Source organism: Bombus pyrosoma, linkage group LG5 (assembly GCF_014825855.1).
Source record: "Bombus pyrosoma isolate SC7728 linkage group LG5, ASM1482585v1, whole genome shotgun sequence".
In the NCBI taxonomy this organism is placed as follows: domain Eukaryota; kingdom Metazoa; phylum Arthropoda; class Insecta; order Hymenoptera; family Apidae; genus Bombus; species Bombus pyrosoma.
The window spans coordinates 2,922,682-2,949,634 of record NC_057774.1 but is presented as its reverse complement, the minus strand read 5'-3'; the positions used below and the strand labels follow the sequence as shown (position 1 = coordinate 2,949,634).

At 38.3% G+C, this 26,953-nt stretch overlaps 1 protein-coding gene across 1 annotated transcript in view; it reads right to left on the bottom strand.

The window, feature by feature from the left end:
- LOC122567635 (follistatin-A) overlaps positions 1 to 26,953 on the bottom strand; it is a 59,931-nt gene that overhangs the window by 11,372 nt on the left and 21,606 nt on the right. Inside the window, exons 2-4 of the mRNA XM_043726418.1 lie at positions 17,535 to 17,723; positions 16,925 to 17,143; positions 15,775 to 16,011 (exon numbers count right to left, since the gene is read on the bottom strand). Coding sequence (XP_043582353.1) covers positions 15,775 to 16,011; positions 16,925 to 17,143; positions 17,535 to 17,723 — 645 coding nt within the window. The remainder of the gene's footprint in view (positions 1 to 15,774; positions 16,012 to 16,924; positions 17,144 to 17,534; positions 17,724 to 26,953) is intronic.

Below are 26,953 nucleotides of genomic sequence, written 5' to 3'. Positions count from 1 at the left end.
GAATTACAATGCCGATGTTAATCCGGATTTCCTTAATATTTCTTTGCTTGTAGTACTTTCTTAGCAGACTAAAAATAGCATGGGATCGTGGTAATGTTAATCGCTACGATAAAAAGCCGGAGTGCATGAAAAAGGAAAGAAAAACAAGAATGAAGAGGAAACGGAGAAATGAGAAGCGGACAGCAGATGAATGAACCGTTTAATAGGCGGTTAAGTCAAAGAGCATGTAATAACTTCGTACCGAACAAACTCTTTCAACGAAATTTATTTGTTTTTCTCCATAAATTAAGCATAATTTACGGTGTTTCATTTCACACGCCTACGCAGCCGTTCGTATGATTTAAAACAGTGCAGTTACTCGAGAGTTAAAATTGTATTCCGCTGAATATCTCTATGAAAAGAACGGCCGTGCTTTTAACTCTTCGCAACCCAATTCTTTCTTCCCTCTTCAAAGTATCTCTTGTTATTTCATTTTATACAAATTCTGTGTCAAAAGGATAGATTGAAAATAAAATTAATAGCTAGCTATTAATTTTCCATCGAATAATTCGATTCTTAATTACACGAGAGAATAAGTCATTTGAGTAGATCTGCAGAATCGCACAGTATAGATTTATACAGTACGTGTCTGTCTTCGATAATTCATTGACTTGGACACGAACGTTGTGCGCTGAATAACTGTGGTTATCAGTTGCAAACGTCGCAAAGTGATTGGGTAAGAAGAACTGAACTTTACGTCTTTTAAATTCAATAGTAGCAAGGAACTTGGATTTTAATAAAACGGGTATGTAAACGAGTACAGCGCAACGTATGTATTTATGTCGGTCGTATTATGATGTTAGAATATGTCTATGCTGATAAAATGCTAGAATATGTCAATACCCATTGAATGTTAGGACATGTTCTGTTAGAATATGCTTAAACCGTTCGGACTATCCGAGCTCTCAAGTTTCTTCAGGACACGCGTTGATTGCTTGTTCAAAATTCGTCACGACCACCCTTCCACGCGTCCTTGACGCGCCTTCTTCCGGCGTGGCACCCGAACTGACGCGAGATGTCCGGTTTTTCGGAAAGGTCGCAATACTCCTGCTGGTCAATAACCTCGGTATCTTGTACGATTACAATATGGTTTCAAAGTTCCCTTTGAAGATACTGAGTTTGTAACATGTTTCTGGCTATCGAGTGCGAAATAAAGTAAAAAAGTTTAATATAATTTGCTCGTGCTCGCCTAATAAGCTTTAAGATTCCGACTCGAAAGTAGTCCTCTTTATGATCGTGCTATAAACTTTACCAAGGAATACCTCGCGTGGTTCCTTGCGTGTTCCTGACGGGAAATTATACTAATTTTATTTGATACCCTGTTAATACCCTGTTAAATGGCAATTAGACTCTTGTTTATTTATTTATTACTATAATTATTCTTCATATATAAATATTTTAATTTTCGCTTCATCTTAAAAGGGTTCGAAATTTTGTACAGTCGCGTCGTGTCAATCTTTTTACATAATTATCCTATCTATAAATAGAACAATCGATTTTGATCATTTCGGTGATATTCTCAGAGACACGCGCGTCAATCGTAATTAATGAGACGTGGTTATTAATAATGCAGAGGAAACATGGGGTAGCTCAAAGTATATCCTTTTCGGAACTCGTTCTACCAGTCGTAACAAAGCAACGGATAGAACGTTGCATTGCTGCGGATTCGTGGCTAGTTCTCTCTTAGGGATCCGATATAATTAATTAGCAACGGCATTAAATGGACACGTCAGCAGGAACCAGTTGTTAGTCCCGTAATTAACGATCCAGGATAAGATCGGCTTTCTTTGTCCGTTATAATTTTCTGTTTATTTTACGCCGATCACATTTCGGTGACCGTAATTGTAATTTAGAAAATTGTTGGGCTAAAATAAATTTCTAAACGAACATTGATTTTTATCGATGATTTTCAACGACGATTCGATGAGTTTTTAAGAAACATTTGTGAGAAAGGATTAATTTGATGAAATAGAATCTCCTTTTTGGAAAAAGGGAATTCATTATATTCGATATATACTTAAAAGTGTCAAATTAAAAAAATAACTTTCAAACGAATATTCAAAAGAATATCTTTGTTGGACAGGCAAATTTCATTAAAAAACGATATCAAAATAATAACGTTAAAATACCTTAATATTGCTTAAGAGCCGCAATAACATCCACCATCAAGAACACAGAAAGTCCCATAAAAATGAAACGTTACAATCTCGTCCCTCCATTTACCCCGCATGCAATAATCTCTCTGACAATCTCTTCAACGTCCATGCAAACGGATAATTTCCCCCGGAACTTGCCCGAAGAGTGAAAAAGGTTGAGGCGCGAAAAAAATTTGATGCGCGAGAAAACCATGCCAATGTATGGAGGAGCTATTAGCGGCGAGCAAAAAGAAATAAGCAAATTACTTAACGCCTATGCTGGCGCGAGAAGATGGCACCGCGTGTACGAGAGGTCCGAGAATATCAAAGAATCCGGACCGGCGGGGCCAGAGGTGGAAAGGAAGAAAAGAGAGAGACTGGGAAAAGCTCGCACATATTACCGTATGCATATTTGCAGACACGTGCACTTTCGCGCCTCGGATCCTCGAGGAAGACGATTATTTACATCGCGACACCTCCTCGCTAAGCCGGCTGGTTTATTTACTTATTTACTTCCTTGTCATTCGTGTGTACCGTTTCTTCTTCCTCTCGCGACTGTCTATGTCTTTTGCGTCGTTTTTTCCCTCTCTTCCTTCCCTCTTTTTTCCTCTCTTCCTCCATTGCTTCTCTTCCTCGTGTCTCGATCGAAGGAAGTTTTTACGTTTCGCCGGAGCCTCTATTAACTCGAGCGTTAAAATTTCTGAATTCCACCGGAACGGGAAAACAGAAACAGAAAAGCCGATGGCCGATGCTCGCTGAACAATCCATCGGTTTTTAGTAGGTCCCATCCAAGCGGCATCCACGCGTTTTATTCGATGAGGACGATGGAATTTTACGAGAAAACACGATGCTTGCAGCATGACGTTTGGTCGTAAAAGGTGTACCTATTTTTGAAGGTGTTTTATCGAGTAATATTTTTTACTTGACGTAATATCGACTACGAATTATCGATGATTTATAAACGAATTTGGTTTTGAATGAATATACATCTTTTGAACAGAAATACACCTGCAGACGTACAATGATGAAAAAAATAGCGATAATCACGGGAGTTTGTTTACAAACTGAGACAGTACAACAAAATCAGTCGAATATTTTGAATTACTGATATTTTACTGATATAATTTTCCCCATCGAAATACTCAATTTGTTAAGTATTTTTTCATTACCTAAATGGCAGAGGTAAGAATAAACATTTTATCCACGAAACATAATGTTATCTTCGCGTCGACATTGACAATGATAGATCTTAACAAAGTTTAAAGCTCGAGTATCTATTGAAGTAAATAATTAAGATGTTTCGATGTTTCTTGCTATGGATACGAGAACTAAAGTTACCGATGAGTAAAAGTAAAAACATGTTCCTGAACTTGTTACGAACGTGGCAAGAACGAGATTCTTTTCACTTAGCAGATAGCTATTTGCTTAGTATAAAAATGTATTCTCGATTTGTGTGCATCACTGATATGACGTATAATCATCCCTTGTCTCTTTCTTCGGATCTTGTTTTACGATACCAAACTAAGATTATATCGATCGAAGAGAACAGTCTGAATAAACGTTTCGTTATTTACAGGAACGAATTGCAACCTGTACTTAGAAAATTACATTTCAGGAAAAAATTGAATTGACTATAGTATCAAGAACAAACAAACGGTGTTTATTTTCGTCTCGACATTTATCTCAACTAATACGCATTCTGTTCATAAAGGGAGATTAACATGTCGTTCAACGCAATACATACATATGTATGTAAAGCGCATTTCTACGCGTTCTGCCAGCTAAGTGTTAACCCATGTCGGGTCAGACGTTAACACATCGAGGATGAGACATTTTCTCGTGAATTTTACTGCGGGATAAACAACTTCGGTAAAAGGTACAGTAGAAATTTTACTATTGCAATCAAGTTATAATAAATCCTTGTTGATACGGTTATCTAAACATGAATTTTGCTAGAAATTTACTAGAAATTGTAATATTTATGGAATGAAATTTTAGTTGAACCTCGATTTAATAAATTACAGTTGACTTTATCCGCTTGTCTGAACGTGAACTCCTATTCTGTATCTTAAAATTTCATCCAATAAATATACTTAGCTCTACCGCACTTTCAAACAGTCTCGAACCTAAACGAAATATTCTAGAAGGAATCTCTATAATTTTCCTTGCATATTAACAGGAAAATTACGATCGATCGTAGTTACTACCTGCACTGATTTGAAAATTAGATAATCGAACACCGATATAACAACGTGCTAATAAAATACGTGTACAGTGGTACGATAAGACAAAAAGGTACGTGTCTCCTTCTCGCATCCCCGTTACGAGCAGACAAATTCGGCCAGAATTTCCGCTGCAACCCAAGGCGACGTATCGTCCCGTGCGTCGGAGTATACAGTTATCCGATCGGAATATTCAGAAACCGCGAACGTTCTCCCGTAGCTCCATCGTCGATGTGTCTCCTGAGTCCAGGGATCCGGCAGATTTCGCGGCAGCCGCGGTCGAATGCAGCTCGCATCGGCCCGTTACCACGGCGATATGTAAAACGCAGTCACGGGCGGACGATGCACGGTTTGCATACGGGCAAAGGTTCTTTTCGCCGATTGTTTACAGTATTGAGGAGCGGGCGAGCACGAGGACGAACGGTCGAGAAGTGGAAGGTCGAAGAGAAAGGGTGCGGCGAGGGGCAAACTTTTCAAGCGAGCGAGCGAGCGAGTAAGTCGAGTGAGCAGGGTAAGACGCGTGGGCAAAGGAGGAGACTCGCGGCCTCAAGAAGCGAGTATTCGAGCGGAGGCATGCGCCAGTGAATGTCGATGTCGAGACGCAGACGCGCGGACGTTGATATGGTTGCAAGGAACGGACGAACGAACGAACGAACGAACTGGCTTGGTGCATGGTCGTAGAGTGCAAGAGACGGAGAGGAAAGATCGGTGCAAGAAAGAAAGAAAGAGATAGCCGGATTCGGCTGGTGGATAAAACGGGTGGATCGACCTGGAGAGAAAAGGAGAGGGCAGATCTTGCACAAGTCCGGCGAAAAAAGAAGAGCTTGGCGCGGACGCCGCGCCACGCCACTCGCCGGTGACCAGACACCATGCCGCACCGTGCACGGTGTTACTGACGAGGAAAGGTTGAGCAACGCGCCTCCAGCCTTCCCGACCACGAGAGAAAAACATCGACTTTCGAAAAGGGCCCCTGCCGCTCTCGTGTCACCGGACTTTGCCTTTTTAGCGGGATCCCTCTCGAAATTCAAAGGGAACCAACCGGCCCGGCCCGGCCCGTACTCGCTCGCGAAAGCGGATGGATCCTACAGATAGAGAATGGATTAGAGAGATACGCGTTCGTTCTTCGAGATATGAATCTTTTGCGAGTTAAATCGATATCGTGTGAAATGTAGGTGCAGTCGGTGGGATTGATTGAAGATTCAGCTCTTAGAACATTTTTAGTAGTTGTTTCGTTGCTTGTTTTACGATATCGAATCGTACTTGTGACAGATTATAGAAGTATTTGTCTTCAAAAAGATAATTCAAAGTTATAATAATTAATATACTGTTTGATAGGCTAAAACTTTTGTACAAACCGAAGTCGATGACCAAGCTCTAACTAGGAAGATATTTAAAATGTTTATGCATCGCGTATGAACTCCTCGACGTTAACAAGGTCGGAGAACGATTGTAAAGTTATCACTCAATTCACCCTTGAAGAGCTATCATATCGGCCTCTGCTCTAAATTCCAGTCGCCTTGAAATAATTTTGCAAAATGATAATAAAGTATTCGTTACCTCGTTTTTCCCAGTATTCCTAAACATTACGGCAAATGAAAGATCAAGGTATATTTAAACACCACACCAAGAATGTAGGATTACATCTTTTTACTATAACAGACGACGCCTATCGTCTTCGACGTTATTTAATCCCAAAAACATCCCCCGTCGAAAATTTCAGACAAGCATGAAGTACTAACAAACCTTCAAAGTTTCTTCGTATCTGAAATCTGAACTGATATTTCTCGAAGCGAGATTCGCGGGGGTGCGTCACGACGTATCGTTCGCACATCGAACGGTCCTCCGTAGAATCTTGTTGCGCGCGGAATCTCGGATAAACGTTCGCTTCTCTTTCTCTTCGCGTGGCCCCTCTTTCCATCGGCTCCTTTTCTCCCTCTTCTTCAACTTCATTTTCTTGTTTCTCCTCGTCTAACCGTCTCCCTATATTTCTCTTCCTCCTTTTTCGCTCCCTGCATATGCAGGACTCCCTTCTGGTTCCCCGGTCGTCGACGTTCTCTTTCTCTCTGTCCGCGCGTATCCTACTCCCTGTTCGTCGTCGGCGCACGTCCCTCCCTCTCTCCTCTCTCTTTTCCTCCCGCGGCGTCGACCAGTCGAAAAAGACGGTACGTATGGCATACCTCGCGCAGAGTCGTGCCACGAGGCCTTCTTCGTGCGAGGTACTCAACCTTCTTTGCATCTACCGGTCTCCTCTCTTACCTTCTTCTCGGACGGTAAATGTCTGACCTCGTGCGACCCACCTGTTCTCCTGAAGTAGAGAGGTAAGGTCCTCGTCGGACACGGAGGAGAAATAGGAAGAGCAGCCAGCAGCCAACGGCAGCGGGCAAAAAGTGGGAAGGAGTAGCAGGAGGTTGGAAGCAGAGGCAAAACGGAATCGTTCTAAAACCTGATAGAATCGCAAAACGAACGATCCACGGTTTCACTGTGTGTACCATCATAGTCCACCGATAGAGTCGCCTTTGATCTCGACCATGCTGGATCACGGAAGTTGTTCCGAGAATAAAGGATGAAATTCAGCTGGTAGACGCTACCGGAGGCATCAAAGGTACCCTGGTGTCGAGCTTTTCTCGAGTCGAAACTACTGGAGGAATTTTTGGCGGGCGGTTTCTGTCGGAGAAGACGCCAGAGAAAATAGAGAGATCCCCTTTTTTTTTCATCGTCCGCTGAAGCTTTCCGCTAAAACTTGATTCTTCTGCGTTTCTCGTCTCTCCCCTTGTTCCCTGATTTGTTCCTTGTTGGTTCTTTTGTTTGTGCGTCGTTCCGACCTCCTCGGAGCATCAGGCAGCCGTGATGCCATTCACCGGCCGTTCACGAGTACCGCGGATAAAATTTCGGTCTTCAAATCGGGATGGGAATAGTTTGTTGTTTCGCGAGTTCCCGATTTAGATGGTCGTAACGTTCCGTCGCGGCAACGCCGGATGGACCCGCGACCGACTCTCACCGAAATCCGAAAGAGCACGCGAGAGGGCGAGTTATCGGCCTGGAATGAAAATAAGGCTACACGCGGTTTGTTATTTTAGAAGACGTCTAACTCTGCATAATTTGTGGATCGAACTGCTTCGTTGTCTCGCTCCCTCCGTTCTCTTCTTCGTTTCCACGAGAATCTTGAAAATGCGACCAAGGGACTGGAGTTTCTCTGATCGTTTTGACATCATTACATGCATCCAGCTGATATTTTGCGGTAACACGTTGGCTTTATTTTAACACAACGTGTATTTCGAATATCCAGGAAGTGCATCAGGATTGTTTGGAAATTGAATGGTGCATGGATATATCTAGTTTCTGAGACTTTTATAGGTAGATTTCAAGATATTCTAGTTTTTTTATAATTATTAAGCAATCATGATTGTTATAAATATATCAGTATAATTTATAAGACTGTGCATACCCGGAGATAATTTCTTGTACAAAAGTTTATACGTTCAACAAAAAAGTCGTGATTCCCAATAATATTAACGAATGACAAATATCGGGTTACAAAGTTAACGATCTAATATCAATTTTAAAGTACAAATAAATTGCATGCTCGTTTGAAATGCTTCCAGATGAAAATCTAAAAGATCAATATATTCAAAACTATCGAAGAACTCGAAATATTATTTAAACGAAATTGAACATTTTATGGACGAAAATTGTTATTCGTTATCGGAGGATTTTAACGGCAAAATGTAATATTATCCCAGCTATAAAATACTCGTAGAACGTGCTTACAGATTAGAAAAAGTTTATGTCTCTAGCTTGAGAGTAGCGTTTCGCACGATCGAAAGTATCATTACGTTCGCAGACGTAAATAAATATATTTTAGAAAAGTATCCAGCGAGTTCTTTAAAATCGTTATGCAACTGATTTACATTCCGCAAAGTATTTGAATGCAAACCTTCGCGATTCAAAGGATTCTCTCGATCTTCTAAGAATTTACATTGAACCGCTTTAAAAATAAGAAACATTCAATTCGAAATGCGTTTGTTTTTCATGTTCCCACTTTCCACCCACGGCGAGATTAGTCACATTTAAAATGTTAGTCATAACGTTTTCTAGAAAAAACCCACAAACCATGTTACGTCATAGCGAATTAAACTTTTCGTGTAATTCCGCTTATTCACGTTCGTGAAACATTACGATCAGCCCCCAATTTCGATACCTGTCTCTATTTCTCTCTCTCTCTCTTTCTCTGCAAAAAACTTGTCTACCACTTGAGTTTTCTGAAATTCAAAAATAGACAAATATCCTGGCACGTAATCCTCTCTTTCTCGAAGAATAAGTCTTATCGAGTATGCCTTCAATGTATAGTATGCTTAGATGCGTTCTTTCGAAAAAAGTTCAATGAAAAATATTCAATATATTCCTTCCTACCAACGTTCGTTTTAAAAAACTGAGATTAGAGTCATCATGTATATACGAATAGTTGAACTAATATTATTGTTCAAATTTTACAGCGAACAGGTCTCTAATTTATGACGACTCTATAGAAATGACTGATGCGAAAACATGTGTTCATATCTGTGTTTACATGTTTCATATCTTTTAATTATTTATTGTGTCTTTAACTATTTGTTTCTACTATAAACTTTCTAGTGTAAACCTTGCCCAATCTCGTAATACAACAAACAGAAAATAATATTTGCATAAAATGTACAACACACAACTTCGCTCTCAAATCTACGTTTCATATATTTATACTCATATATACCCTATACTCATTCACAAATGTAAGATGAAATTCTTCATAAATCGTCCAAGAAACATCTCTGAAAACTACAAACTCTATTTACAAGTTTGTCGCATTCTCAAACACCATTAATAATTCCACCAAACCCACGCATCGTGACAAATCTAGCTATATCTACGCTACTTTATATACCATTTTACTAGCAACAACACTATCAATCTCTCCTTTGAAAATCGTTCCAACATCTTGATTACTTCAGCCATTTTCTCTATAATGAAATGCTAGAGATTAGAGAGTCGCGTCAAGGTCGTGGCAATAAAATTCTATTAGATTTTCGGTAGGCCGCTGGTGAACGCTGATCGATGCACGCCGAATTCCTCGAGTCGCCAGTTATTTTTAGTCGAAGCAGCAAGCGTGGAAGGGGACCGTAAGTGTCGTAAACGTAAAAGACCGCGTGTCCTGGCTTCCAAACATGCACGCACGTTGCGTGGGCGCGCTCCGACTGCATGCATGCGTGCGTGCGTGCGTGCGTGCGTACGTGCTTACGTGCGTGCGTGCGTGCGTGCGTGCGTACGGTGAACGACCGGAGGGCAAGGACGCCACAAGGACACGCCCTTACACACGTCCGCGCGCTTCCACGCGCGCGCTCACGTGCACGTGCACGCGTGTCAACCCTTTTCCGCGCGACGACCGCCGTCGCTGCCGTTTCTTCTTCTTCCTTTTTATTCCTTCTTCTTGTTCTTCTTCTTTCTTTTTCCGCCGATGCTTCCTTCTACGTTCCTGTTACATCGCGATAAACTATGCACGCGTGGCTACTAGTTTTGTAGGCGCGTCGCTTCCGCCACCGGAAGGACTAACGTGCGACCGGCGAACCACCGGAAGCTGGAGCGTAATTAGCCCGAACCCGAGCGAAGAAGTCGGTTCGAAGGAGCTGTTTTTGCGCCTCTTCCATTCGATGAACGCTCTTCGTACGAGATACGATGAACCGTGTCCCTTTCATATGAATTTGCACGGTAATTCCACGGACGGAATGTCCGAAGAGGTTTCGTTCCATAAATTTCGATTTCGAGATAAGACACGACGGAGAAGATTGAATTTTGGCGAAACAGAGAATTGGATACTGATAAATCGTGGAAGTTTAGTTTTCTAAAGTATCTACAAGTTATTTCTATTTACTGGTGTAAATGACGGTGTTTAATAGGAATGAATATGTTCGGTAATACACCTTGGATTTAACATCATAAATAGTCGAATGAATCTTCCAGTCTTTCTATTCTTCGATACATAATATCATGAAACCAATAATAACGTTGTAATCAATACGTAATCAATTTGTATTAAAATCGTTCGTATTATTTTCCAAACGAGCGATAGTTTTTTTGTGGTGACGCAAGCGTTGCTTGGAAAAGCATACTGACGAGAATATTCCGGTCTTCGACTGTAAAGGGATAATATTACAGGAAAGACGCCGCTGACGCGTCCTCGGCATTCCAAGCGTCGTAAATCAACGACGAAACCGCGGATTATCCTGCAACGGCCTCGAGTTATACACTCGTTACATGCGCTCAACCCCTTCCCTTCCTCCCTTTCTCGCGCTGATTCCCTTAACGAGTTTTTGATTCAATGTGTATACATTATTGTAACACATTGCTCGCGTGCTGCTGGCAAACGACGTTGCTAATCGAAAGAGCGATCAGCTTCGAGAAAGGACTCTCTCGCAAGATACTACGAAAGAGAAAAAGCTTACGGAAAATTTGAAAAATTTCCCTGATTTTGTGAAAATTATTTCGCACAACACGCTGATCGTTTATCTTTTATTTTCAATATATTTTAATTTTGCACGTTTGAAGTTCGCTTAGTGTTGTTTTCTTCTCATATATTCCGATGAAGAAACAAAAATGAAAAGAAAATATCACGATGGCTGTTGTATATACCACGTCAATTATAAAATACAGTCTCAAATAATCAAATAATAAATTATTTGCCAATTTCTTTCAGAATCACATTGCAAGTTATAATGTTACTAATACCAAAATCTCCACAGGAATTATCACGTGTAGCTTTCGATTCCTTCGAAAGCAGATTAGATCTTGCTCAAAGTAGCAAACGATCGATCTCCAAACATAGTTCCATTAATTAATATCGCGTTAAACCGGTAGAAGTTGCAGAAACCTTTGTGATTTGATCGCAGACATTCTGGACAATTAGTCGGCGAAACGATCGGAACAGATCGCGTGAGGCTCTCGAAGGGATGGTGACGCCATGTTTAAAAAAAAGTCTGGCAAGCTCTTTCGCAATCGCTGATCTTATGTACGAAGTTGCAGGCTTTATTACGACTTCTTCGAAGGAATACGCAGAAAACGATACTTTCCCCCCTCCTTCGTCTTGTCCCTCTCGCCCCTCTCTACTCTCTATTCCTTCTTTTCCTTCTTCTTTGGCTCTCTTCCTTGCTTGCACTGTCTGTATTCCCTCTTTTTATAATTTTTTGTTCTCTCTCACAGCCAGGCAGATCGCGTCTCGGTCGATGAACTTCCTGGAACGATCTTGCGATTGCCTCCCGATGTTTCCTTTTTTTTTTTCTTTCTTTTCACCTCTACGTTTCTTTCTCTCCTTTTCTTCTTGAATCCATGCAATGCTGGACATTCGAGTTGAGAGGCACCGGCGAAAAATTGTGCCTTCTGCGACATACGCTCGTGTACGAGTGTTTCACGCCACGAAAAATTCGCGAGCGCCGCATACAGTGGCTCAAGAAAGTACTTATAGGTATAGGTATATCATATGCAATATACCGAAAAAGAATTCATCAAAAGTTCATGTCATTAGCAGTGTAGTAAGATTTAACTATCATGATTGTATTGATAGAGTTTGAAATAAAGGGAATGTATACAGAAATTACTTCGATATTTAGTAGAAATTACGTATATTATATATCACTTGCTAGGCATATCACTTGCTAAACGTATTAACTTCCAAGGTGTTGTGACATTTCATCGACTAATTAATAGATTCTTGTGAATTTTTTGATCTGCAGATTTATGCAAATTACCTCAAACCAGTACCCGTGCATTTTGAAAAAAATTCCAAATTTACGCAAGCATACTGAATAAAGGGAAATATTTAAATGCGTAAAGATATGTAAAATAAAGAATTTATAGAATTATTTGAAACGAATAATTTTCGTTCTTTATACTTTCAAATTATTACCTTCTGTGAGCACCGATCGCCTTAATGGCTAGTATTAATGTTAATCGAATACACGCTCGTGTTATGGACCGGTTATCGAACATTACGTTGGGGCGGTCGATAATTGCCGATGATAAAGAGAATATATGCAGTGCATCCGTACAAAGACGCTGGTCTGCTAAAAAAGATCTTTGACTCCGTTAAAATGTGAGAGCTGTCTATATTTGCACAATGCTCGGACCGATTAGCACACTTTTGAACAAACTGCGCGAACGCATCAAATTTCAGACCAAAAGGCACACGAGGCAACATTTTTCTCCAATGACTAATGCTTAAACTTTCAAATCGCGTCATTTTTGTGTCTGATAAAGGTCTAATAAAGGTGTCTTATCGTCACAGAACACGATTAAACGTACCATTCCTTTTTCTTACGCCTTCTGAATCGATCATTGCTGAGAGTAACAATAACAAAATCAATTATCGAGGAGAGAAAAAGCACCTAAAAGCACATAGTAAGGGTAAAGACAATGAAAGCGAGCTCGGACGATGTACAAAGCGATTCGCAGAATACGTACACGGTCAGGATCTGTTATCCCTGGAAGAAGGATAATGTAACGGTTGAAAGATCAAGCGACTAGGAACGAGCAGGAAAGAACACCGAGAAAAGGGAACAATAAAATGGAATTTATCTTCCGAGAAGGAAGATCTCACTCTTTGTTCTTAGAACGAAGCCTTATAAAACTATAGAGAGCAATAAAGAGGGAAGAAAGAGTACTTGAATAACCATAATGACATAAGAAATGAGAATAATTTGCTACGACTAAAATGAATTGCGAGTCTAAAAGAAAATATACACGTAGAAATTAAGGATCGATATTGGTCTCAAATATTGAATGATGCCGTAAACATATTAAGAAGAGCCTCCTAAACTGATCTAATCCTATTAGAAAGAATTGTTATTAGTCGTTAGAGACTATGGAATCATCAATAGATAATCTTACTACTTGTCGATAATATCACTACTAATGGAATAAAACTAATAGGTAATCTTTGTTGGCATAAAATAAATAGCAAATCGCCGTTTTTTACGTACCGTTGAAATAAGACTTTTATAATAATTAACTGTGTAAAATTAGTTTCCATCTAAGTTCATCGTAATGTGTTTAAGAAAGCAATGCCATTGATAGATGATATAGGAATCGACAGAATTTTATTATCCGTGTAATATTTTGATAAGGTTTCCATCATTTGCATCTTATTGAATTAAGAAGAAAAATACAGAATGTTGGTAAGAGGCAGTTTTGGTAGAAAAAGGAGGTCGAAAGGCAATTCACTCGTAAACACTTGCACAGGCACAGGATTTTATTATTCCCTGCAAAGTCTTGTTTGGACATAACTTCGCTCGGTGACTTTATGGCACCTGTCAGAAGAGTTCGGCACTGTGCAAACCAGACAACAATAAGATACATTCCGATGCAAAGCAGCGGCGGTCTGGCTACTCGCCTGCTCACCAATGAACTGAACTTTTCCCTCTCCGCCTGTGTTTTGTTCCTTTCCTTCGTCACCGTCCTTCACCCTTTCTTGCTCGAATCCTTTACATGCATGATTTCATGCCGCTTTTTCTCCCGCCGCGGCGAGTAATAAAGAGAAAACATCCGCGTTCGTTTCTATCTCAAGAAATATTATTCCTTTTCGTACAAAATTATTAATTACGTTTTCTACTATTATATAAATACGATCCATTAATTTCTTAATGAGTATTTAAATTATCTCATGATAATTATCATTATAGCTATATATTCAATATTTTCGTAAATTCTTCATATGGAATTTATCTTTGTAATAAGCATTTAAAATTATGTAGAGTTGATAAGAGAATATTATATGTTTGGTGCAATTAAAATTTATGAACTAGTCATAATCCGAGAGATATGAAATTATCGATTGATCCTCTTTTCATCTATCCAATACCTGTTTAATCTTTCTCTCATTTACTATATATTCTATATATGAGGATATAAATAATTATTATAATTTAAGTAATATTTGTATATCGGATAATTACCTGCAGTAAATTACGCTATATACGGTACTTTATATTTTTATAAATATTTTTTATTTTTATAAATATTCTCTTTATTAAGTGAAAAATTCTCACGTGTATTTCTCGCGTGTAGAGATATAGGAATCGTGTATATTAAAAATGCTTATGTCCGTTATATATAACTCCATTTTTCGCGTCATTAACCAAAACAGAACGTAGTCTTAAAAAGCACGCTGTGACATCACCGTTCAATTTCAATGTTGGTCTCGGTTTGCATTAAAAAAATTCTTATTCACCAGTTGCATCGGGCCATATAAAAGCCACCCTGCAGTTTACACCCGTTTTCCTGCGTTTAATCACTCTTTTACATGAGAAGCAACAGGTAGTGCCTTCGAAAGAAAGCGCAAAACGCATTCGAGCTCTCTCGCACAGAAATTTATCCTCTAACATTAATCTCACGCTCATCAAAGGTAAAATCCAAAATACAAGACCGCAATAATAAAACGAAAAGAAGAAATCTATAATTTATATCAAAATAATAAACGAAGAACTTAGATGAATACAAGACACATAAAAAGATTGCGATCAATTTGTGATTAATGATCATTTTAATTGGAATTCGGCGATACATTTCAAAACAATCTATCAAAACGAAATTGAAAAGAAAGTATCGTATGATACTTATCGATAATCTAATTATAATCTAATAATCTAATTAACTATCTACCCATAGGATCAGAGGTAAAATGTTACGTAGGAAATAAATAAACATATCTAGTCGTATTTCTATCTCAACATTAACGCATTCTATAACAATTAATATAAAATAAAATTCGCCGACTAAAAAATTCTCGACAACGCGAAAATGACATAGCTGCGCAAATGACAAAACCGATCATTTTGACAAGATCAATGAAAAATTCGATCGATCAACAGCATATCCTTTCCCTTTCCTCTCTCAACAGAGCAGTCATTACGACAAACCTTTCCCATTACGAGGATTTCTCTATCGGACGCTCGCCACCGTTTCCCGTGCGATATTTACGATTTCCCCGCGAGGTTTCTCTGCCCTGGACCCGATGGTTGCGCACCGCTGTGCTGAAAAACCGACTAAAAAGCAGGCCACGACGAGACGGTAAAGAGAGGCGAAAAGAGAAGGCGAAGAAAAGGCAAACACAGGGGCTAGAGAGACGGGGCGAGAAGAAAAGAGAGAGCGCGTGCAACCGACGGAAACAACGGTGCGTCCGCACAGTCACGGGGGTGTGAGGCAGAAAAGAAGGTGGAACGAGGTGACAGGAGGAAGAGAGAAAGGCTTGGAAAAAGAGGAAGAAGAAAGAAGAACGTCGGAGGATCGGCGAAGGTGGCGGAGTTGAGCGACGAAGCGAAGATAAAGTAAGGAGGAGAAAGAAGTAAAAGGAGACTCACGTTTGCAGTGGCCCTTATAGGCGACGGGAATGGCGCGACCTGCGCGGCAGGCGGCAAGTCGCAGGTGGCAGGCACTCTTGTAGGTGTTTCCGTCGGCCCCGCAAACGGGGCGTGCGGCGGCTCGCTGTTGCGGGGGCGGCTGGGGGCACCTGCGGGCGCACCTCACGCAGTGCGGGCTCAGGTTCTGGTCCAGCACGCAGCTCCGGCCTTGGCCGCACCGGACTCGTGCGCACGAACCTGCTCGACACTTTACACGTTATTACGCACAGTCGTAAACCGACCCCGTGATAGATGCGTCGCCTTCCCTGTTTGTTTTTCGCGCCGACCAGCGCGCACGCGCGAACTTCCCGCGGTTACCTAGTACGCGTGCGCGCACACGCGATTTCTGACCACCCCGGGTTATTTAGTTTTCTTTCGATTGCAGTTTGGGAGTTGGAAGTTTAGAGGCTGATATAGGAGATAGTCGAAGACTAAATAGTTTTTGACAATTTGGATAGTAACAGATGTGCTGTTAATCGAGTTGATTGAAATATTTGGGGTTAGCTGATTGGATTTAGCTTCAGAAAGTGTGATGGAAAATGATAAAAATGATGTTGATTGGTTGGAACGATTTTTACGATTCGGCGGTATGATTGAATTTGTTGATCTTGTATATGTAAGTTAATATACTTATAAAAGTCAATTACCGAAATGGTCAGAAATAGTCGACGATATGTTCTTAATTATTTATGATTATTAAGTTATGTTTGTAGAGTTGAAAAGTATGAACGAAGAAAATATGTTAGTTACCCTAGTAACTGATTTTAGAAAAATGTTTTGAAGTAATCGAATAGCTTCGAGAATCCCAAATATTATATATAATTATTGAAATATGCTATAGTATTTTAAATGAACAAATTAGCAATTTTCAAATGATATCAGGGAGCTATTTCATTTCATTTATGCATACGTGTAATCTCTGTACCAGAAATAGATAGATTTCATAATCTTTATATTTAATTATTAGATACAATTAAATTAAATTAAATTATGTACATCTACTCGATAGTTTCTTAGATTTTCACAGAATCTATCTTAAATGGTCTTTTCGGTGGCTATTCAATTACAAAGCGGTGGTGATAATGATTCCATCTCTTTCATACATACTCACTTTGGCAGTGGCCGTTATAGGCAACCGCTAGTTCGTGGCTTCCTTTCTTGCAAGCGCGTTTCTTCAGTCTGCACAAATTTTTGTAGCTCTTGCCGTCTGTCCCACAAACTGGACCTCCTCCTCTTGGTGCCTTGCACTCAGGACTACACACGCACCTTGGTCTTCCTCTACGCACCACGCACTTCTTCCCTTCCTCGCACCTTACTTCCGTACAGCTTTCTATTAAAAAACATAGTTGATACGTTGAATTGGTGTTTTCATGAAACAACATGCAGGATCAGCTCTTTAATTACCAATGAATCTATACTAATTTATTTATCGAAATTATATGAAGATTAAGATTTATAAAAGACTAATATATCGCATTGATATATTAATAGAAGATTTCTAAGGATTAATATTTACAGAAAATACCTAATTATTAAGGGGTTATGTACACATCATATTTTTTGAAATGGAATCACGTCTTGATAAATAAATACGTGCTATCATAAACAATTCTATGTAATAATAATCATAAAGCTTTAGATATTTTCTATTTACAACTTTGATGAGAATTTTTCGCTTTTTAAAAAATATGAGATAAAGTCGAAATAAAATATTCATTTACCTCTGCAAGGACGACACTGGACACCTCCTCCAAGTACCTTCCAGAAAAAGAGACTTCCACTATCGAGGTCTTCCTCGGAGTATGCGGTCGCTGCCGCTGCGTTCGACGCGCAACAATCTTCCTTCGTCACTCCTTGTGACAACAATTCCTTACAACGACCGTTACTGATGGAAGACCAGCATATGCCGCCTATAACATATCAAAGAGACAAGAATTATTGCTTGAATAATGAGACAAAGTCAACGAGAAACTAATTATTGATGAATTACGAAGGGAAACATGAATCACGATGGGGCAATTTTAATGTTTAACACGCTATCGATCAGTCACGCATTGCTACAATTCTCTTTCTATACGATTCGTTATTTTAAAAATATAGACTGCAGATGTTTATGCAAATTCATATTTCTACGAGCACAATAAAAGAAATGCAACATAAATGGGAACTTGTTCCACCTACTAACTGTTATAACGAGTATTTTACTTTAGATATTTTATTGATTTTTACATATTACGTGCATCCTAAACATTTTCGCGATATAATCATGAAATTAATTACTCGACTAATTTTTTTGCAAATCTTCGTGAATTTATCATCTATCTTCGGAAAAGGAATTCCTCGTCCTATCTATAATCTATATTATATCAACGCGCTCTATTTCCTTCGAACACCAAGTGGTAGAAAAATAAAAAATCAACAAAAAATATCATCACCTTGCTTTTTCCATATGATCGTTAAACATAAGAATTAAAAAATCATACAATCCTTAAAAACATCAAATAATGTTCTGTAATCGTCCAAACGCGCTAACAGTTACGCTTTCGAGATAAACGAGAGGAACAAAAATAACTCCGGCAGAATGCAACTGTAGGAATTCCAGACAAGATATGACGAAACAACGAAGCTTCGAGAGTCTCGACGGGAATCGTCGACAGGATTTTTTTCCTGTTTCATGGCGCGCCTAATCACGGTCATAGCTATGCTGGGTGCGCAATGCGGGGCTCGCGGGTTTAGTCGGTTTCTTAATGAAAGACAGCCGGCTTGCGTTAGTATTCCCGGAACGTTGTATTAATGAGACGCGTTCGCGGGGAAAATTCCTTCGAGGAGTTTTAATTGACACCGTGTACGGCGGGCGCGACGCGCGACTTTAAAAAAGTGGAACAAGGCTCGGCGCGAAATCGACGGACATTCGTTAGAAAGCCCGACGGACGTGTCATAAAGTTGCGAAAGAAACACGTTGTCCGCAACAAGAGTACACGTACTAACGTGTACCACCGACAGCCAGCGGTGATATGAAGAATGAAGGAACAAGAACGATGAGTCGTTGATTTCTGGGAAAAATGACGGGCAATATATTTCCCAGATGAACTGGGAAAGGTGACTGTAAGTCGTGGTGAATTAAATGTGGGACAAGAATGCGAATATAAATAGGTGCGATTGGAAATTACGTAGCGGTGTAGGGAATGTGCAGATGTGTAATGTAACATTACGAAGTTCTAAGTTTACAAATCTAAGTTTACAAAGAGAAAAAAAGACAAAATAACGAAGGCCGATATCTTTTGTCTTTAACGACTTGTCAATTTTTTATGCTCATTTATTTATCTAAGTAAACATTTGCACGGGTTACGACATTGTTTATGCTACGTTAATTTGATTATTATATGTAGACTTGCTTCATGCTTAATCATCGTTATATTACAGCTAGATGGTGTGAAAAAAGAATTGATTGAAGTGGTAGTATAGTATAGTATAGTAATAGTATATATAAGTATTTAGGAAGTATTTTTTCTCTCATTGAAGATCATTTTAATAAACTCTAAGGATTATAATATTCCATCTCTTGATCAGATAATTCATTATTTGTAATATCAAATTTAACGTATTAAATTAAGATTAAACGTGAGAATAAAGATATCGCAATGATAGTGTAAAAAAATAACTGTACTTTAGTGTTTTCGTTGCAAAAGTTCAAACATTCATTCGTACTTTTTTCATTAAGAAGATTCAGGTTTCCTTAACAAATAAGCTATACCAAGCTTTTCAGCGATGGTGTTTATAAAATCTTAATAGCATACGTAGTAGGTATAGTACTCTTTGTTAAAGACTATTAAATTCTTAGTGGAAAATAACTGTTTTATTTGTTATTTGTAATTGGTACAAAATAGATTACCTAAACTGTGAGAAACATTTGTCATAAATATTCATTCAGTAAATGAATATTTATTGGGTAAATGAATATTTATAATGTTTTTATGACTCGCATAATTTTGCATTTCAAATCTTAATTAACCTGTTGATAAGATGTATCTAGATCGTACATTTAATCGTTTCTTTCTTTCTACTATATGCTGCTAATTATTATAATAGCACTTTATACGGATGATTAAATTCATCTAATAATAATATTAGAAAAGTACAGTAAGCTTATGAATAATACAAGCTCTGTGAAAAACCATCAATTTAGTCACTTTAAACATTCTAATAGCTCTAGTGTTTAAAAAATTATTAAAATATCATTGACGTGGTAGACAGACAAATTGCAGTCTGTAGTCGCAGGTCCTGAGAAGCGGGAAAGTTAAGTATTTTTCTACACTACGAACTCATAAAGGAAACGTCCAGCGTGAACTCCGTATGCAAGTACTTTAGCTTGTATGATCAGCACACACGAGACTCGTCCAATTCCTGGCTACAAGTTAGGAATAGTCGACATTGTTTACCGAACTCTCCATCGACTTAGGGTAAAATTCCTCGAAGACGAAGAGTTAGCGGCTATGCTAACGTCTGTGCCACAATGAACCTCCCAACCCAACGTACTAATTACTTCCACTTTCGATTGTGTGTATTTAAATAGTCCTCGCATGCGTTGCATTCAAAGCACACCTCGACAGCTTTTCCGTTTTCTTGCTCTTAAAAAGTGTTATCAATGGATATTTCAAGCGCATACATTGGAGACACGATGAAATTACATACAAGAGCAATTAAAAGACGAAATAATTAATTTTTATCGAATTTCTTTATAATACCGATCGAGATAATTTTTAGAAGATAAATTCGAATATAAAAACTTGAATTTTAGAAAAAAAGTACGAAATTGTAATTTTTGAGGGTATGTTATACTCCATAATTTTAACAAATACTATTCTCTCAATTTTCTTACATAATAGTATTTCTCGAAAGGAACAAGTATGGTTTCTTGCATACTTCAGACAACCGTTACCTTACCCTCCCATAAACTTAAATTACCAAATTAACATGTATTGTGAGGCACGATCTAGAGATACGTAATCCGGTACAATTGTGACGTACGATTAAAATTTGCATACCGAAGCGATCACTGGAAAGAATATGATTGCATCGTGAGACTTACGTATTCAAGGAATATATCGATTACCCTAACATTGTACCCTTCGCCGTTAACCATTCAGCTCGTCGAAGTCGTAAGGAAACATAACAACAGAATACGAAATGAATCATGCTAATAAAGGATGCTTTAACAGATATACAGTATGCACGGCTGGTGGAATCACAATTGTGTTTTAAGCAGTGCACGGTTGTGGATCAACAGATCGGTAATGGGATCTGTTCTGCTCTCTTTGGTCGCGTTTTCTTTGACTGGAGTTAAACAGCAACTCAGACGTCGGTAACAAAGGCGTGTGTTTAAAATGCGTTTATAAAGCGATTATGGTCGTAAGAGGTTGTAACAATAAACGTCATTGAACAGTTATAAACGGGACGTCCAAGTGGATTAGTTAATAACGTCAGTTACGATCGCGGGTAAATGTTAAATAAAATAATTTGAAACTGATTCATCGTTAGGATAAATGCGCCACCGATTCGAGATAAATACACGTCGACTTCATCGCGAATAAAAGATTCGTAAACGTTTTACATTTTCATTCGAAGATGATGTTCCACAATGATAGTGAAGCAATGCAAAAGACATCTTATTTCAACTTGCAATTTATGCATGTCCGTTCATTACGCATGTATATACGCAGTTTGATATTTATTAGCTGCAATCAGGTTTTGTTGCGATGCACAGTAGCGCTTGATTGCGTACGCCAACATTTTCTTTCATCGCTATGGAAAGAAAATATTGTCGACGCAGAACCTGTGCGTTTTAAATTGAAATTTTTAAGCTTTTGCTTGATGTATATGCAGTTGCTCGCGAATGTATTCGATCATTCGTAGGCTCTCTTTATGAATACGCTATAACGCGTATTATACGAAATATTTTGAAATAGATGACTATCGTAATCATATTGCTGACGTAACATAATATGCTGATAAAAGATTTATAAAAGTATTGGAGTACTTTGGTGAGCTACCGTGCCTAAAAAATTCTACACGGTTCTTAAAACTTCATTGTGAACCGATTGACACTGCCGATATCACTGCGGAAGCAAATTTAAAAAATACAACATCCGACACGCACGTGTCGTTCCACTGGCCAAAAGCCGCAAAGAGGCGGCGAAAGGGGTGGAGAAAAAGAGAGCTCGCATACGGCGTGGTTTTGCGTGGCGGCATAAAAAGGCTGAGATACACCACGGGAACCAGAACCGAGACGTCGCTCAGAGACAATGGAACTCCTCGGGCACCAATTAATCACCGCACGATAATGCAATTGGAAACAGCCGGTTCCCCGTCTTTTCGCAAGCTTGGTCAGCGTCTGGCAACGAATTGCTCTAACTACCCCCGTATCTTTTTGTCCCGAATCCTCGGATCCTTCGCCTTTTCTCCTTTCATCGTTGCTTCATTTTTCTACTTTCCGCGTTCTGTTGCTCTTCTTTGTACTAGTTTCATTCTGACTCGATAGAAATATAGAATGGATCGTAATTTATAGTACGACTGGAATAACAGAGATTCCATGATGAATCAAGAATAACAAAATTGTATCGAAAATTTCATTTACCAAGAAAATTACTTCAATCAAGTAGAGCATATATCTATTTGTAAAAACCACTTCTTATTTACCAATTTAATACGAAAGCACTTAGAATAGCAGTCTGTAATGAAATTCGTATCTCCTGTAATCAAATACACGCATATCCTATCAATCTTCAAATGCATTTTTCTCGGAAATGAAGCTTTCGATCTAATTTTCTTATCCTTGACTTTTATCTTGTTTCAACTCGTAGAATCTTCATCGCTACGCTTGTACCTCGATTGACGGGGTCACACTGCAGATTTGTTTCTCGATTCCTTCGTATCACAGACTGCTCATCGATTATTTCTTTCGAAAGAGACGAAGAAACGGAGCGACTGCAATGGACGACGACTAAGCGAAGTTTATTCGGTTTTTGGTAGAGTCAATCGTTCGCGATCGTTTGCCACATGTCAGACGCCCTTCTTCTTGATCGCTCGTCCTTCGGGTTAACCGCGCGGAAAGGACGTTGCTCGTCTCGTCGACGAAGAGTCGCAGAACGGGATCGATTCTTGCGTCCGCCAAAGGAAACTTCCGTTTATCCGCGGTTAGGATAAATCGTACGCGCGCCTCGGAATTCGGAACAGTCGATAATCGCGAGTTTTCGTTATTAACATTTTTAAAACGACATAAATGAGAACACGCCCACGAGCGATGTTTTCTAACAGTTATATTAGTAGATTGCAAATGTTTATGCAAATTCGTATTTTTATAAGCATATTTTAGGGGATGGAACGCATTAGGGGTAGAAATTAATTCAGTCGTTTTTTGATAAACTTACCATTTATTATCAGCTTTGCTTTTGAATTATTTATTTATTATCTATTGGAAATTAGTCCTAGTAGAATCAAATGATAGGAAATCGTGTCTCGCATCATTTGAGATTGTACAACGAGGTTTTATTAAGCGAGTTTGAATTAATTCACTCTTTAAATACAACATTATTGTACAACGATTACTTTACTTAGTATGTACGAAGATGCATTCTACGCACGACTCTGTACATGTGCACAGAATGCATCGTCGTACATTTAAATTTCCCACAAATGTATAAAGATTTGCAATCTAATCATTAGCAGATATCTGACGTAAATCAATTCTTGTGACATTAATTGTTTCTCCATTACTATAGTCAACATAAAATACACTGGCATTCGAAGCAGAAACTTTTTCCATTATAACGCGATACCACTGATCATCAGCAGTAAATTTAGCAACCGCTTATTCATTTCTAGTAGACGTATAAGCACCCGGAACTATAGGATTAGATGCTACTTCGATGCAATCGCAGAAGAATATTTTCCAACATTTTACGCTGATCAACCCGTTCCATAAACTGCCTTCGTAATTTTACAAAGTACTGCTTAACAAAAGCTTGGTCCTTCCTGCTATTTCTTCGGTCATTTGTTAATTTATCTTTATCGTCGCCTTTTGAGATATAGATAAATAATTTGGTAGACTTGTTAGGGTAACTAACAATAGGGTAATTAAGAAATTTCAAACAATTTTTGAAGGATGAGTTCTAAAATTCCATTTGAATTTCTATTGTAATAAGAAATTTGAGGATCTTATAGAATTCCTTGAAGACTTTTCGATTATCGGAATTTCGAGTATTGGGTTGATCAAGAAATTGGAGTATGATTTCCTCTTTTAAAAAATTTGTCCAAAACTTATAACGAATATTTGAAATTAAAATACCAGTGTTATCAGAGCAATCATAATTTGCCACTTAAATTGAGAAAAGACACGATAACAATGATGACATTGTGAAAGCTCGTAAGTTGTGCACATGAAATGTCACACTATTCGTTGCATAGTCACCATAGTGTAACCTGCATTGCTCGTAAAGTACCTAAACAACACGGTGACTCAAGTGATTTGATATTAAGTTTTCTGGCGGGCGACTTTCGCTTATACCTTTTTTATCGCACCGCGAAATTCGAGATTCTTGAGCCTTAAACCACGCATTGGAGTTAAATTACGATGTTTAATTGTATGAAACTACCGAGTGTATTAAATTCTGTCCACTCTCCACATGTCTTCTTTCATTTCATTTGAACGCTTAAACTTACGAAGAAAATCATCAACGTTCGAGCAATAAATACATAAAAAACATGAATGAGAGAACGATTATTAATATTAATATAATTTACAATTACAAGAAATAAATGTATTATTTCGGTGGTGCGTTTAAATTTCAATAGATTTTTTTTCGCCAAATTTGCTTCCACATGATCTAAAAATTCGTTTCAATAAAAAAATCATAAGTCATAAAAGAAAATTACATTTAGCACAGCATCGCGAATTCGACGTAGAAATAGAATGTACGTCTCGGTAATCTTATTCATCGTTTGCATAATTTCTTTTTTTAGTTAATCCAAAACATTGAAAGATATATTTGAAAATAGCTGAGTAAAATACTGCATTGCACTGGTAGTCATTTCTCGATTTATTACACATAAAATAAGTTCATTCAAAGTCAAAAATACATTGCTGAGTTAAACACGCATGTTTTCCAAACACAGACGAACGTTTTTCTTTCTACAATTTGCAAGAAAGAAAAGTAAAGACTAATACTGTCTGACTAAATCTCGTGAACCGTAGCAAGAATGAGCTGATAGAAGCATGACGCCCTGTTGCTAGCTAAAATAGCTGCAGAACCTTTCGAACCCAGCACAGTTTTCGTTCGAATGGTTCGTGTTACGCCTGGGAATAAAAATAGTTTTATAATCAAGCGTACAACAAATAGTCGTGTCCTCAAAATTATTAAGAAAAATGTAGAAGTTTAGTCTAGCAAAGAATATTCACGCGGACCTTATCGAAAATAGAAATTTCATGCGAACTTGACAAGTTAGATAATAACATCAAACAGAAAATAATTAATTGAACTTCGAGCAGTATATATCCTACTTTATGGCAAGAATCGTAATATCAGAAAATAATTGTGTTCAAAAATAAGATATTTACTTCAGTATACTGAATTTCCGGAAATTGTAAAAATTAAGCATATCAAGTACTTAAATTTCTCAAGAATTACTTCATTTTCATATAAAAGAAAAAAAAATGTTTTTTAAGGTAATCTTTAAATACAATATTTACTTCTGAATATAAAAATTTAATTTTGTGTACAGCGTCATTAAAAATTTCAATAATTAGGTAGCAAATTACTGTATTTCTCAAAAATTCCTCTATTTTTCATATATGATTAATTTTTCTAACTACCGTTTTTTTCACCACTGAGGAAACAGAGAAAAATTAAAAGGGAAGAAGGGAAGGTGCACAGAGCCCTATGACGATCAAAAAATTAATTAGAAACGAGCGGGTCACCGGTTGAGGGATTGAGATCAAAGGCCAAGCGGTCTGAGAAGATTCTCAGACGAGACCCACCCCCGTCCGTGGGCTCGCCTTTTGCCACTGACCTCCCTTAACGCCGCGCGAAATGCCTTCTTTCACACAGACGAAAATCAAGCAGCGCCTATTTTTATTTCGGTCAAAGAACGACCGAGATGCCTTTGCTCGATCCACACGGCCTTCATCGGAACACACTGCTTCTCGATTCTGTCTTCTTTTTCTTTTCTTTCTTTTACCTTTCTTTTCTCCTGCCGTCTCTCTTTCTCGAGAGAGAGATTTTTATCACGAGACTCGAAGCACGCTGTGAAATCATTCCGACGTTAAGAATACGCGATAAAATAACGTGGAATAATAAAATGATAATAAAGATGGTTATGGAAGATAAGCGTGGTAACGTACGAGTATCGTAGCATTTAATTTTAGTTGCTCAGCTTCACAGTACATAGATTTCTACGCAAACGAACGGGGGAGCATCGTATTTAGCATTTTAATTATTTAAAGTCCCACTAGGAAGTTAAATAATCTTTTAATTTGTATTAATAGCTAAGCTCTGGGATTCTGTTTCTCTTTGTCTCAGTAATATCTACATGAATTAAGATACCGGTACTTCAATGTTTATGTTCTGTGAAATTTTGATATTTTTGTTAAATAACCAAGAAATAAGGTTTTGATAAATTCTATAAGAATTATAGGGATATTAAAGTAAAAAATAATGATTCGAGTAATTATTTATATCTTTATGCATGGAGATGGCTAATGAAAAATGTGATGTTTGCGTGATATATGAAAAAAAAAGATTCAGTGATCGCGTTTGTGGTTACCGCAAATCGATGTTGTATCACAATATCATAGCATACTATTTTTCGCGACAGAAATTACTGGCGATGGTTCTTATTACCTGGTGAACTTTATTACTCACGTATACCTGACTTACATAATATTCGATACGATCATGACCACACGAACCACATATTCCTGATCTATCGACTAATGCCCATGCAAACGGCTCTAATATGTATAGTAGTGTTGGAAAACATTTGCTATCTTCGTGTACTGTATTGTAAACGACAACCAAATTTTTAACATCCCTCGCAAAGGTACTTTTCCAAGATCATAAAAATTTTGTCAAAAATTTTGATCCAA